The 15993-nt window shown below is 42.5% G+C and overlaps 1 protein-coding gene across 2 annotated transcripts in view; it reads left to right on the plus strand.

Annotated features, from left to right (window-relative positions):
* HS1BP3 (HCLS1 binding protein 3) overlaps positions 1–15993 on the plus strand; it is a 54617-nt gene that overhangs the window by 11986 nt on the left and 26638 nt on the right. For both annotated transcript variants that reach the window (XM_052809638.1, XM_052809637.1), the window contains exons 3-4: positions 2513–2720; positions 5661–5877. In XM_052809638.1, the coding sequence (XP_052665598.1) occupies positions 2513–2720; positions 5661–5877 (425 nt within the window). The remainder of the gene's footprint in view (positions 1–2512; positions 2721–5660; positions 5878–15993) is intronic.

Here is a 15993-nt window from a genome sequence, read left to right on the forward strand (position 1 = left end):
ACAAAGGCTCAATTAGCAATAGGATATGAGGGTGTGCATGTACTTTAGGTTCAATGGTGTAATTAGACATAAATTGAGATTTATGAATAATTTACAGAGTTTGATGGAGGAGGATGAAAATTAAGTGGGGAAAGAAACAAGTTTGTATGTCTCATTTCGGTGTTACTTTTTGAGTATTTTAAAGCTGTTTTGGCATAGTCTTGTTGCTTGGCTGCTGTCTTGTAATGCTTTCAGATATTAATTTGTTATTTATCATTGAAATTAATTAGATGTTAAACATTTTTCACAAATCAGACTCGATTTTTTTTTTTCCTGGGTGGAGGGTAATACTGTTTATTCTTTTGAAAAAGTACCAGTGAATTCCTTACTGCCCTTACATTTGTGCTTACACAGTATTTTTGGGCGGGGCTCTGGTATCATAGCCATGTTCAGAGTGCTACTGGGACCTAGCAAACTAGAAATGCACAGCAAATCAAAAATTCCAGAATTGCTTTCCTCTCTCTTTTTGGGGTATCTTTCAAAGGGAGGATTGTCTTATTCTGGGAACATCTCTTTATTGCCATCACTTTAGGGCTTGGCTGCTGACTTGCATGTCAGGTCCTGCATGTGGAGCACAATGTTCCTCACAGTTACCTGTGTTGCTTACAGGAGACAAGTCTAAAATTCTTGTTTTTCATTCCCCTGTCGACTCAGGTTTGGTTTTGTGCTTCAGATCTTTCTTATAGAGCTGCTTGCCTTTTGTGACTGGACACTGAACCCGTAGTGACCACTGTACAGCTGAAATGCAAATATTTTTCAAATCAGCTAGCTTGGTTGATAATTACTGCAAAAGGCAGGGAAGCATGAAAGCTAAGGTTGTTATTGCTCTTTATGCCTACATCTAATTTAGTAAACTAGTCAAGGTGTGTCTATTAATGTCAGGACCTGTTCTCTGGCCTGGAGGGCAGCTAGCTCAGTCTGGCTGCATCCATAGTACGAAACTTTCTTACCACCTGCAATGGGCATCGGTACCCAAACTGGCTAGTGCGTGGTCTCTGCACCAGGCTAAATCTTGGGCTGAAAAATTATCTGGGGGAGTGCTAGCTGCCCAGACTCAAAACTGTGCTGGACATTGTCAGGTTCCAGTAGACACTACAAGGTTCCTAACAGACACTCTTAGGTTCCAGTGGCTGGGAATATGCCCGATACTGTTTAGTTTGCTAGGACAGATGCAGTTCATGGGTTCTGGGTTAATCTATAACTCATTTCCCTTCTACTTCTGTGCTTTTTGTTGGGTTGACTTACTTTTATCACTGTGTTGGTGGAAGAACTCTGCCTTCTTCCATCCCAAGATGTGGTGCTTGAGTCTCTCCATCTTTTATGTTGCAGTATTAATTAGGATTCACTCCACTAGAGTTCACCAACATGTGTTACAGGAGGATAAGAGCTGGACCCTAGCAGAGGATCTGTGCCATATGTACTCCACTAGCAGTAGTTTTTTTGATTATTTTTTTTTTTTAATTTAACTCTGTATTCATTGAAACACATTCATAGATTATGGTGCCATGGAGGGCCATGATGAATATATTGTCTGTATAATACCTTGGCAGTCACTCTCCATTGCTCCTGTAACATCACTTAGTGTTTTGTTTGTGTGTGGGTTTGTGTGTTGATTTTTTTAAGGTACTGAATTCAAAACTTAATGTGGCATAGAAGCCACACCATTTCTAACCAGCATTCCCATGGTTATTGCTTTCCTTGTAATATCTTGGGCCTTATTTCTCCTCAGGCTTCCTGTCTTTGTCTGCAGAAGGAATGACTCCATTCACTGCTGGCATCTTCTTGCTGTATGAGAACCTGTAGGCCATGGCCAAGTTGTTGGTTTTTATTTTCTCATGGATAAACTGAATAGTCAGGGGTCAACTGAGGTCTCTGCCCTTTGGTTTCTGTAGTAGGTGCTCTGCAGGGCAGCAAACATTCCATTTTTTTAGGCCTTAACAGCCAGAAGGGCACTGAAGCCCACCAGGGCTGAGAAATGGGTCTTCTGGCTCAATGGTGAAAAGGTTCGGGCTGCTCTCTCTATCACATACCTACCTGGCTGAGCTTCTCTTCCCTCCCGTCTCTCACGGCTGGGCATTGTGTAGCTCATTTTTAGCGGGCAAGGATTTTTGCTGTCAGAGAAAAGTATCTGGAGCAGTGATTGACCTTCCCAGTATTTCATTAGTTGATGAGTCAGACAAATGGATGCTGGGTATCTGGCAATGAACTTCAGTTCCATTAGGGAGCATATTTTAATAACAGAATTAGAAGACCAGCAACAATGCTTGGGGTTTCACTGTGTAGATAACAGGCTTTTACTAGGCTATATGTAAAGCTCCTTGGTAATACATGTTTTTCCACTTCAGTTTCCAGGTTTAATGCTTCACAGCACTTAAACTGCTGCTTTGATGCTCATGTCTCCCCTGTAACTGCTTCTTTGCTGCTCATGTCTCCCCTGTAAAGAAACTTACTCAGGCAGCATGTTTCATTGCAGGTTTCCAAGAAGTACAGCGAGATAGAGGAGCTCTACCAGAGACTGGCGGCACGATATCCACAGGCTTCTCTTCCGCTCTTGCCTAGAAAAGTTCTCTTTGTGGGGGAATCTGACATCTGTGAACGAAGAGCTATGTTCAATGATATAATGAAATTCATCTCAAAAGATGAGGATCTAGCAACAAGTCCTGAGTTACTGGAATTTTTAGGTAACTAGAAGATGTGAGTGTCCCCTCTCCCATGAATGTGCTTGATAAGTGTTACTAAGTTCTTGACTCAGGTAGTCAAAAACTAGAGAATGCCAGAATAAAGGCTGTCACTGAAAATACCCTCTTGTGCATCTACAGTGCTACATAGTCATGTTTGCTAGTGTTTTCCCCTCCTCTCAGAGGACACACACCTCATTCAGAAGTGTTGATACCACAATGCTTGTTTTGAAGGTATCTATCCCACTGTCTCTGATTTCCCTTAGGCATATACCTAAGCTGTGATTCAGAACATGTAAGTTTAGAAGGCTAAATAATCATATGTTGTCAGTGGAGAGATGGACCCTAAAGAGACAGTGCAGGGTCTCCCTTAGTGATAAACTGTTCCACTGTGTTTTTCATTCCTAATAAAATTGTTAGGCCTTGCAGACCAGGGTTCTAAAGCAAATTACTGACCCTGAGAAAGATCTGAATAAATGACAAACTTTTTTAGTTAAACCCATCCTCTGGCCTTTTTTTTTTTTTTTTTTTTTTTTAATTTTCCTTAGCCTCATGTCCAGCTCTTGTTGCCTCTTCCAGTGATTCATACAGTTCCTTTCTTATGTTCCTTGGGCATAGCAAAGAGTCACTGAATGAATGGAACAGATGGGCTCTCTGCTCTTAATTCAGCTGAGAGCTGCTGAGCAGGGAATACTGCAGCCTGGTGTTCTGCAGGATTCTCAGTGTAGTGTTAGTTTTAAGGAAGTGAAGTTGCAAGGTGCTAGCAAGTCACCATGTGTGAACAGCCGATTTTGCAAGTGTCAAGTGTGGCCAGATTAGAAGTACTGTGAGACTGGCAGCTTCCTAAAGTCAAGGGGGGCAAAACTGCATAATAATTGGCAAAATCCTTTTGCTAATAAGGTTTTGGAGTGGTTTTTTGTTTTGTTTTTTTGGTGGTTTTTTTTTCTTTTTTCCTTGGCAGTGTTCTCTTGAAAGTAGACCTCTTGCACAGAGAATTCAGAATTCATGTTGATGAACCTTTGCATGTTGATTAACCTAACCATGGTGCACATGTCTACAGCTGAATTAGTCTGGACTGTCTTTATACTGTGGACAGATTGGGTGCAAGTAATGTGATCTGTTCATCAAAATCTGCCTTAGAATAATATAAGTCTCACCCTACCAAACCAGGTGGAATTCAGTACATACACTGCAGATCTTCAAGCTAGTTGAGTACACTTTCCTTACAAGTGCCGGAGACATAGTTGATATATTCAGGGGTGTTCAGGGAGAATCAGCATGGTAAAACACAGATGACTGTGGGGATAAGGTAAGCAGCATCCTAACATTCACTGCCTACCCCAACCAGCACTCTTTTGCCTCCAAGGGGAGCATAAGACCACTTGCTCAGTGTAGACACCCATGTTTAGTCAATGAAGTCTGCCCTGGGTGATTTGGCAGATGCAAGCTTGAAAAGCTGGGTGAGAGTCTCCCATGCCATGTTACTTTAACAGTCAAAAGGATCAAACCACAAATTCTATCTATCATGTTTTTCACTAGCCTATTTCTAGCTAGTCTCATTATTTTAAATTGCTTTCCTGAACATCCAGAGACTCCACAGCAAGGAATAGTTCTCTTGTCATTCTCCTGGGCTTTGCACATAACAAGTGTGGTGAGAAGACTTGGTCAAAGCACATGTTTCAGTTTGCTGAATTTGCTCAGTTGGATGGATCTTGCATACTGAAAGGAGTTAGAACTTCAGGCTTCATTTTTAAGTGTAAATTGAAGAGCTCCTGTGGAAACTTTTTCATGCTGTCCAATGCTCTAATTTTAGCCTAAATGAATTAAATTAGTAACAAAAAGTGGACTTTATCTCACCTAGCTATGTGAAAGTTAGCTACCTACATCTAAGCAGAGTATTTACTGTCTCTCAGTAGCCAGCGGAGAGCAATAGGCACTTTAGAGGGAAACTCCTTCTCAGACAACTTTATTTGGATGGGATGAATCACCACATGGAAATTCTGTTGTTTCTGTTGACTGCAGAAGGAACATAAATAAGCAGATTAGACATGTACTGATATGTCTCAGATAAAGTTCATTTCCTTTGTCTTTCTCAACTACTTTAAATCAGTAAACAGATCAGACACATAGTGACACATCAGTGGTTAGAAGGGACAGTCAGGAATCGTAGAATCATAGAATGGTTTGGGTTGGAAGGGACCTTAAAGATCATCTTGTTCCAACCCCCCTGCCATGGGCAGGGACACCTTCCACTAGACCAGGTTGCTCAAAGCCCCATCCAACCTGGCCTTGAACACTTCCAGGGATGGGGCATCCACAACTTCTCTGGGCAACCTGTTCCTGTGCCTCACTGCCCTCATAGTGAAGAATTTCTTCCTGACATCTAATCTAAATCTACCCTCTTTCAGTTTAAAGCCATTACCCCTTGTCCTGTTACTACATGCCCTTGTAAAAAGTCCTTCTCCATCCTTCTTGTAGGCCCCCTTTAGGTACTGGAAGGCTGCTGTAAGGTCTCCCCGGAGCCTTCTCTTCTCCAGGCTGAACCACCCCAAGTCTCTCAGCCTGTCTTCATAGGAGAGGTGCTCCAGCCCTCTGATCATCTTCTTGGCCCTCTGGACTTGCTCCAACAGGCCCATGTCCTTATTATGTTGGGGCCCCCAAAGCTGAATGCAGTACTCCAGGTAGGGTCTCATGAGAGTGGAGTAGAGGGGGAGAATCACCTCCCTCGACCTGCTGGTTATGCTTCTTTTGATGCAGTCCAGGATACAGTTGGCTTTCTGGGCTGCAAATGCACATCGCCAGGTCATGGTGAGCTTCTCATCAACCAGCACCCCCAAGTCCTTCTCTGCAGGGCTGCTCTCAATCCCTTCTCTGCCCAGCCTGTGTTTGTGCTTGGGATTGCCTCGACACATGTGCATGTTGAACTGTTATTGTATTTTGCAGGAACAAAATCTACTAGTGCCATTGACTTCAAGGGAAAAAACATTCCTGATGACAAGGAGAAAGAAGATGAAGAAAATGAGGCACTGGATTTTTTCAAAGAAGAGAAGACACCTGACTTAATCTCACAGCTGTCATCAGTGGAAAATGCCAAAAAAGGGGAGAAAAAAGAAGAGGAGGAGGAGGAAGAAGAAGAGTTAGACCCTCTTGGTATAATCAGGTATGGCTGGTAGTACCTTTGTTATTTAGATTTTAGCCTAGTTTTCTACACAAATAAGGCTGTTCGGTGTCACTGTCCCCTCATCCTGACATTTTTGAACATTGACCACTTCCAGCTGAATTTCACAGAGGAGGAGAGGCCTCTGCAGTTCGTGAAGGAGGTGCCTCAGTAGAGGGAAGAGGCTTTGTAGTGCCTCTTTAGTGCATTCCTCAGGAAATCCAAGTGACAGAGGGACATTGTGAATGCCTTGATAACAGTCTCGGCTACAGTAGGCACTTTACTGGACACTGCAGGGTCCCACCACAAAACATAAAGCCACCAGGGTCCATTGGATGTGCTGTTCTGGAGTACATTGGTGTTTACAGTGTCTGGAACTGCTTTTGAGCTCACTTGTGTCTACAAGGAGGTACAGTTATAGCAGCGTAAAGACCAAAAGAGCCAACATTTCAATCATGATGTTCACAAATAGGGTTTTCTTTCCTTCTTCCCTTATCTGAAGGTGTCACGTGCTAAATGCCGCTAAGGCATAAACAATAACAACTTGAGAAACAATAATTGAATCAAAGCTTGCTGATGTTAGTATCTGGGTTTGCTTACCTGTCCAGTAATTTTCAGGCAGTTATTTTCTTCACTTCAATATGAAATTTCTCACTTAATTCCCAAAACCATTTCCAACTACTGAAGCCTGGAAGCAAATTTAGTTTCTCAGTGCCTGGGATCATGAGTAGTGACTACTTTTTTTAGGGTGTCTTAGGCTTTCGATGCCCAAGTAGAAAAGGCTTAGCTGTTCTTGATCTTCAGTAAGCACTGACTGACTCAGCTGAATTGTTTCAGCCACCCACAGTCACTAGCGACTATTGAATGTTCGTTGTCTTGGACCCAGATGGTGCTTTCAAAATGCTTCTTCATAGCAATAGGCAGTAACTGATAGCAACAAGCCAGAACCCTCTTTTGGTGTTTCCCAATTACCTTGAATTATCTCCAAGGGGATCATTCACTCCCGGCTCTAAGCTGGAGTCTCCCACACTAAGTTGGGTCAGCTACAATGATTAATACTGGAAGCGCCATTTGGACTTTGCTCCTGCTATTATAATCATATGTAATTGTCGATGTCCAGATATTGTCCTTTTTACTTGAAGTCTTTAATCCTTTACATGTCACCAGAAAACTTTAAGTATTATTCTTTTGACAAAGCACATGCTTAATTACTCAGCATCAAAATTATTCTTTTGTTGAAGAAGAGTTTAAAAAAGTTAAATAACTGTTTACAATGAGAAGTTAGATAAAGCAGTACTTCCCACAAAATGGTCCTTAGTTGGTAAGTTTACAACAGAAGCTGTCCTTTTTTGGATAGGAAAATGATCTATTGGGTTAGCAAATGCAATGTTGTATTTTCCAACTTACAACAAGTAGAAGCTGTAAAGATCTTGCTGTGCCAAAACAAGCAAGGAATTTGCTTTTCTGCTCTGCACAGTTTGACATAGCATTTGAAAGTCTTGACTATTTTGGTCTTTTAATGCATTGAAGGATGACAAGATCTGGTATTTAATCCTCATTTAGTTTATTGCTTCCATTCCTTTCGAGGACAGAATTCTTACTGAATCAGAATAACTTCCTTTATGTAAGAAGTGTAGTCTTTACTGGTACAGAGCTGCAGCATGACATGTTATGCAGTCAGATGTTTTTCACTCTAAACCAGTGGTTGGCTATCTATAAAAACAAAAATTCTCCATATGTATTTATTATTATTTTTGTAAATCTCACATGTACACTGTCAAGGCAGAAACATGAAAGTGGAAATGAGAATCCTGCATCTGATTTTATATTGTCTCTATTCTCCTGTAACTCACCTTGCTTCCATGGAAGGTATTTTCAATTCACACCAATGGAGATCAGATCAGACATAAGCATCGTATCCCAGCTTTATGCCATCTAGTAATAGGTGTCTAGGTAAGAGGCCAAAGGCAGGAGCTTAGCTGTCAGTGGGTGACCATTTTAGGGTGTCTTCCATTTTAGGGTGTCTTCTATGCCCATTAAAATGTTAGGTGCTTACGTGCTTTAAAGAGGGAGCTTGCAGGCCTCACAGCTTTAGTGCTTCAGATGTGCTTGAAGTTACTTTGGGATGGGTAAGAATAAAAAAAGGAGATGATGCAGACTGGATAAATATGTTTAGTAGTAAACTGCTCCCTAATGCCTAGTAAATTCAGGTGAAAAAAAAAAATCCACGATCCTTTCCCCTGTGAAAAACCTTTGAAAAGATGTAAAGCCAGCACTGAAAAAAGCCAGTCCGTTCCAAGCAGTATCGGTGGCCAGGGTGCCTTGAGCAGCAGAGCTCTGACCTAAATTGAATCATGTGTTTGGCATAATCTTACAGGTTTTTTTCTTTCTGGATGAGGATGAAACTGCTCCAGTAGCACAGGCCTCCATATGTTGTCAGCACGCTTCATTTGGTAACAACTTTTCCTCCTGGGCCAGAAGACTGTGACTTGGATTTGGCCCAGCACTGCTGCTGTGCTGCTGAACTACCAGATATCCAGTTAAATATACTGGCCTTAGGGGTAAAATGCTAAACTAGGGTCTTTTTTTCTGGTTTTGTATTGCTGCTGATCATCCAGGTGGAAGCTCATAATGGTCTGGTTCCTTTTGCCTGGAGGAGACATCCCAGTTGTGCTGATTCTCTTCCTCACATTCAAGGCTGTGTCTGAGTTGCTCTTTCATGTCTGGTGGGCAACTCACTTGACAGTTCTGCTCTTCAGCTTTCACGGGTATAAAGGATGGTCTACAAACTTTGTGTTTCTCTGCTGTATGATTCTTATGCCCAAAAGTTTTCTTTCTGTGTTAGCAGGGTGATCTTGGGCCATGTCTGGGATCCTTAACAACAGAAAGACTGGGGTTTTTTCTCATCCAGATTGTGGACATTTAAAAAATGACAATACATATTTCTGATTAAGTTTTCAGCTTTTAACACACCTCCTCCTTTATTTTTTTTTTCCCCAGGCCTGGTTCTTCCTAGAATAAAAGGTGCTCAAAATTGGGTTACATTTGTGGGGTGCAGTGTTGAAATTCATTTGAAATATGTTTTCAAGGAGTGTACTTTCTCCTCTTCACCCACTGCCCTTTTTGATAGTTTGGTGTATTGTTATTCCAGTGTATTGTCACAAGTTAGTCTGCAAGTTTTCCTGGACATTTGTAGAAGTCTTTTCAGCTTTGGACAGAATATACAGGTCCTGTAAGAACAAGCACTCCTAATACAGAGTAGGATGGTCCTTTGACATCAGCTGTGCAGCAGGGAATGAATAGAGTGTACTCACTTTTGTAGCGGTGGCACGTTTCTATATCTATTTCATTTTTCTTGGCAGTGTAAGTGTACAGTGATTTGTAAGTCGCAAGGCTCTCATAGCCAAACTATTTTCTTTAAAGTTAGCATCTCCTTTTTTTCTTTTTCTTTTTTTCTGGTAAGCCACGATCATTAGAATATCCCTTTGTTAAAATGTTTTAATTCCTCTATATGTGGGAAATCAGATATGTATTTTACTCCACATTATAGGGACAATATTAGGTATATTGACTTATCTTTGTCTCTGTTGTTATCCTTAAAGTGAGCACAATACTGCTTTTTATCACCCTTCTCTAAATCCATCTGTCTTATCATTTGCAGATACATATTTTTAAGTGCTTAGTAGACTACCATGGCGTTTTGACAATATACCTGGGTTTTTAGAGGTGCGGTATCTTTTAACACTGCTGTCTTTTAAAGGACTTTCTTTGTAAATTGCAAAATAGTACTGTGTGGCTAGTCACAATTGCAGGGGTTTCTCCAACTGGAATGCCTTCAGGAATGAGAGAAGCAAGAATACTAGGTCCAAAAGAGGCTAATCGTCTGAAGAGAAAGGCATGGAAGATGGCCACAAGGTGGAGGAGCCGTCTACCCGCAGCTAGGATATTCTTGATGATACTGCTGAAAATTCTGCAATGGAAAAAGGTGTAATTTGCCAGTGGTTTGAGAGAAGATTTTCATGGAGTGAAGAGAGGCATCCGGAGCAGCATCAATGCTAGTCAGCTCAGCTGTGCTAGGGCACATTGGCTGAGGCTGACTGGGCAGTATCTGACCATGTCTATACCTTTACATTCTCCTGTCCTCCAAAGTAGGTTTGCTACATCCAGAATACCCACTGGAAATGGTTGCTGGCCTGTGCTGTCTCCTGGGCTGTGATTAGGATGATTTAGGAGAAGGCAGGCTGTCCCATGCCAGGGGAGTACCAGGGACTGTCCTAACAGCTGAACTGTTGAACCGAGTTTCTGTGCTCAGGCCCTGGGTGTGACAGAATTACTGAAAAAAATAGTATGGCCCTGAGGTCCTCTGCCCACAGGGGTTAGCTTTCTGCCTGCTGCCATGTTTACTCCCAGTCTGCCCTGAGGGTTCCCTAGGATTTTGCTTTCTGTAGGGAATTCAGGCAACCAGTTGTGGATTTTTTTACTTGATCCAAGCAAGATCAAGTTAAGCATTTCTAGCTCTGAATCTTAAAACAATATAAAAACCACATCACAATAACTGAATTGGGTTTTGTCTTCTCCCTCAGTGGATGAACAGTGCAGGTTTATTGTTTGTAGGTTGAAGCCAAGAACTTTAGCATCTCTCTCCTCTCACTTTGTAGTTAAAATAACTGAATTTAGTATTTGTATTCAGTTTACTACAATAAATCTGAGACAGCAGCTGATTAAAATGACTCAGAACCAGCTGCTCTGAACAAAGCAGCAACAATTTTGCAAAGGGAGTGTGGCTGCTGCATGGGTTAAAGCATGCAGCAGCCCTTTCAGGGCATGCATCTCTTCAGCTGCAATTAACTTATGAGGTAATACTTGTTCACCAGCTTGGAAGAACCTACCTTTTCCTGTGCTTTCCTTTCCTGTCTTCATCAGCTCTCTGCAGCCCTCGCAGGAGCCTCTCCTCCACACACGGTTCCCTCCCTTCCATCCTTTTTCCTTTGCCTTCCTAAATCTTTCAGTGACAGTATATCTTCCCTCAGCCCTAGGCTTTTCCTGGCAAACTGCACAGAGCCCAGAGGTGAGTATTCCCCAGACAAGAGCTCTTCTGACTCCTCGTGGGTCCCGGAGAGTTCCTGTCTCCACTCTCTACCTTTGCTATTGTTTCAAAGGATTTCCCCTCATGGCTTCTCATCTGAATTTGTGCCTTTGCAGAGGAATAAAGACGTGTGCATAGGTGGAAGTTTTGCATCTCTTGTGTTTAAACGCAGATACAGCTATTCCTAGACAATAGCTAGGAAGGGATGGGGCTGGTGAGGGCTGACCTTTTGGGGGCATGCTGCCAAAAGTTTTTAAAAGCCTTGTAGCTAGTTGTTGCTGGGGACAAGCTCAACCACCCCTGGTGCCAGAGGTTTGCTGTGGCTGGGTTTAGTTGGTAAGGAGATTATTAAAGGACTCAGGGCCTTTTCTGGCTGCAGATGAAATGGGTGATGGCTTTGAGCAACAGATTGGCAGGGAAGGAGCAGCCAGGCAGCCAGCCCTGGCCTTGCCAGAGCCCCGCAGAGTCAGGCTGGCTGCAGGAGGAAGTAGGTTGTCGCACAAGCCAGCAGTTGTTTCTGGGTTGCGTCCTACACCTTCAGGTCTCCCAGCCCCCTGATGGCAGCCAGGCTAGAGTTTGACCCCTGAGCTGTTCATCCCAGTGCTCCCTTTCTTTTGCTTTTCTTCCTTGTTGTGGCAAAAGAGCCTAGGATGGCCTCAGCCTTTTGTCTTTGCGGGAGAAATGAGTGGCAACGTTTGATCTTGCTTCCTCTGCCAGAAACCTTGGGCTGCTGAGAACGGCTGACGAAGAGGCAGAAATCAGCTTAAGGGGAGCCCTGCATTTAGCATCTTTCCAAGTGATTTTATTGATAGAATGCCCAGAGCTGAAACAGGTGAAGGCAGTGTGCTTGCCAGTGGATTTTCCCTTTCAAGGAAGAGGATTTCTGCAGGCTGGAGTGGTGTCGTGGCACAGCTGCTGTCTGCTGGACAGATGGTCTGGACCAAACTTGTCAAAATGTGTATTCAGCTGCTGTGCCTTCTGGTCCTTGGTTGGCAGGGTTGTACTCCTGCCACTCCTCAAGATGCCACTCCTCAGGCATCTTCCTACTCCTCAGCCACTCATAAATTCACAACTGCCTTTTGGTCTAGCCAGGTACGTGCATGACTTCCCCTCTGAATCCTGTAGGATTCATACACAGCAGTAGAAACACTTGTCTGTCTGTCCCGATCAGCTGAGAGAGGGTGAAGGTGTCAAAACATCAAAGAAGAGAGAAGATACAGGTTATTTTTTCTTTAATGAAATTCAGATAGTTAAAACAATGAACAAGAAAAGGAAAGAGCCTTGTTTTCCTAGCAGTGTGTGTATCTGTGCTCACAGCTGTGAAGCCTTCAGAGATTTAAACAGGCAGATCTTTATTTTCTGTCAGTTGTTGAGTCACAAGCTTAGGTTGCAAGGCATGCTCGACCGTCACTTTGCCAAGTGACACAAGTATTTGTCGCAATTCCAATCCAGCTGCTGTCAGATTGCCGACTTGCAAAATTCCAGTAAACAACCCCGTTGGTCTTCTGCTGAAACATTTCTGACAGTTGAAATTTTTCTGAAAACCAAGGACATAGTCTGGTATAGTGTTCTTCCCCATCAAAAAGAGGAAAAAGAAGAAAAGGCAGCAAAAAGTCTGTGTTACCCATCCAGTTAAAAGATAAGCCTCACTTTTCATAAATTCATAAAAATAAATTCATAATATCATAAATTGTCTGCTCTCAACTCTTTTTAGGGGCAACCTTATGGCCTCTCCTTGGCACATTTTAGCCACGTGGCTAGGGGGTAAAGCAGGATGGCAGGGATGCTCTCCTTGCAGGAATTCAGTCCCTCCAGTTTGTCTGCCCTGAACTTTTTTTGTTTATAGGTACTTTGTGAGTGTTGTTTTCCCATACAGTGGGCTTTCCTTTCTCTTCTGCCTCCGATCCCATCTCCTGAGCACAGCTTCCCACATATTTCTTTTCTGCAAATCTTGCTGTCCCACCACAGATGGAAGGGTGAGGGTGATTGAAAGAAAACAATGGAAAATGAAACGATGTTTAGCTATTGAATCTCACAGAATCATCCATATTCTTTCTGTGTTGTGTCTTCTGAGTGGAAGAAACATATTCTCTTGGAATGTGTTTTCCTTGGGAGAACTCTACCAAGGCCTGTGTGGCTCCAAGTGGTGGACTGAGAAACTTTTCTAGCTGTACTTTCCAACCAGGGGAATCGAGTTGGATGTGTGAAGGACTCAGCACTCTTCCCTCATTGCTGCTCTGTGGTAGTGCTAACTGAATGTAAGTGCACTCAGGAAAACTGAGATTTTCTGGTACTTCTGGGCTTGTAGTTGGCATATATTACATCCATAAGCACTCCTTCAGGAGAGCATATTTGACAGGTGATTGCAAAAACCCTGCTGCTATGTCCACTTCTGGAAATCAGAAAGAACTGTACCTTGGGATCTGAGCTAGGGCACTCAAACTGTCAGAGAGATCTGGAGAAGAGTGGATGCATAACTTACAGATCTAAAGTTGGCTGCTCTGTGTTTTCTTTTATTCTGGAAATAGTCACTTCCCTGACCTAAGGAAAACTTGTGTGAGTCCTCCCATGTACCAGCATTGTCCTTATCTGCATTCATATTTCCTGGTCTAGTGTTGCATTTTTGGTTCCATAAGATTATGCAGTCATCATTTCCCCAGGTTTTATGTTGCATGTTGAAGCACTTGCCTTGGTTAAACTTCAGTGGTGAGTTTCTGTCATGGCTGGCTTGAGTGATTCCAGTACATACACAGCTGGAACATGAGGATCCTTTGGGAAGGAGTTTAAGTAATTATTTTAATGTGCTTAATTTTCTTTTTGATTAGAACACTGAATATACTTTAATGGGTTTTATAAATAGTAAATTTCTGTTTATACCATCGTCCTAAACCCAAAGGACTGCAAATAACTCTATAGTCTGTGTAGTGTTACAGGTGTGTATGCCATCCAGCAGTGTTTTCAAGCAGAACACAAATGTAACTACACCTGAGGTAAAATGCAGCAAGGACTTAATAGCTTAGTGCAATACTTCACTGCAGCATCAGACAGTAAGCGAAGAACACATAATTCAACTGGAAATGCAGGGGGAATTGCACTGAAGTAGATGTAAATACCCAGCTTGGAATTTGACCAGCTTGCTGAAGTAGATATGTCTGCTTTTAAGGAAGATGTCATGGGATTTTTAATGAACCCGGTTCATTGTTTACAATGTATTAAAGCAGTAAAACTTACCACACACTTTTCTGTATATAGAAGAATTGTAGAGCCAAGTAGTCAGGGAACTGGAATGAAATACCATTGCCACTAGCTGGCACCAGCTTTCAAATAATTCCCATAGTCCTCTGAGTGAACTCTCAGCTTTTTATTTTCCCATCCTGTTTAATAGCAATATGTGGTCATTTGTAGCAGAGCAGAACTAAATGGTGATGAAGGCGTGCAGAAGCTGCCGTGAGCCATTCTGCAGGCGTATTAAGCAAGTCCTTACTTAACTGAGACAGGTTCGTAGGAGGCAGGAGATCCTTTAGAAGGGGTACAGGATAGATTTACAACTACACAGAATCAAGTGTCTTTTTTTTACTTCTGCTTTGGTAGAGGATTGAACATGATGTAATTGGGCAGATTTAAACGTGTTTTGTTTCATGGACTTTACAATAATAGGATGACTCAAGTCCTTAATTAGAATAAAAAAGCATTACATCATCGATTAGCCTGTTCCTTTCACCAAGGCACGGGAAATCTTTAATCGACAGATGCAGGGAACTGCTTGTAGATGAGACAGACTGCTAATGGGGGATGGATTCAGAGCTGCCCTGTTGCTTTTCTGTTCACCAAGTATAACGGAATTGTTTGCTCTAGAAGAAGCTGTCTATGGGGTGAATGTGTGCTCAGTTTAAAGTGAGATGGGAGACTTGCTTTTCCTTTCATCTGATGCTGTCAAGTTCCTAATTCAGCAGACTTAATAAAACCATTGTTCCCTTTTCCCCATGGATCTGCTGGAGAATCTTCTGTCTTGGTTTCAAAGGATTGAAGAACTGGCTTTTGGAAAACTATTTGTGGAAGCTATCTGCAAAACTTTGCCAAAAATGCATGAATTAGCCATTGTAACTGTGGCCTGGTACTAATTAACACACCTGGGGATCACATCTCTTGATACTGCCCCTTGCAGCAGTTGGCCAGATCTGGAATCATCTGAAGTGCCAGCGAAAGGAGGAATGTCCTTAAGGACAGACACACATTTGGGACTCAGCAGCTCTTCATTCTGCACTTGAATTTCTCAGGTTGCATTACAGTACGTAAAAGTTAGATCTCTTCATTATCCTTTTGATAAAAGGAATAAAACTGATTTTATAGGTCTGCCTGGGGAAAAGTTTCCCTTTGCACAGAAATGTGGCATTCAGATAGTTGTTAATGACAATTGTCTTTGAAGTGAAAGAAATGCTTTCTATTGCCTTCCATAAAGGATAAGACTCAAAACTTTTCTTTCCATATTGCCAGAGATGCCCAGTCATGTCCAGATCATAAGGGGGAGTAAGACTTACCAGCACAGTGAAATACGCAGCTGTGGTAGGTGGTTTGACTGTGGCTAAACTAGTAAATAAAAGCGGACAGGAACTGTAATCTTGCTCTGTGCCAACTAGGATGAAGTAACTTCTGTCCGACAGCTAAATCCTTCCGCTCCCCAGAGCAAGCTGGCCACGTCCAAAACAGGAAGGGCCCTGAGCTTGTACTGGTCCCTAAATTATGTCCAGGCATCATTTGGGAAAGCAATAATTAGCCTGGGCCAAATTCATGCCAGGAAGCATGCTAAAAACTCACAAGACAGATACTGTGTACTGTTATCTCAGCCCAAGCCCTGACCATGTTTGTTTGCTAGTGTCGATGTTGCCTTTTTGTTGTCAACAAGGCAGCCTGAAGAAGGTACGCATTTAGGAGTCAGGACTGGAGCTGTTGGGGCCCTGTAATGAGACTTTTCTTGGTGCAGGCAGTGTTGAGTGTATGTCTGACACTTAATGATGCTCTGTGATCATAAAACA

This window comes from Harpia harpyja, chromosome 15, assembly GCF_026419915.1.
Source record: "Harpia harpyja isolate bHarHar1 chromosome 15, bHarHar1 primary haplotype, whole genome shotgun sequence".
Lineage (NCBI taxonomy): Eukaryota > Metazoa > Chordata > Aves > Accipitriformes > Accipitridae > Harpia > Harpia harpyja.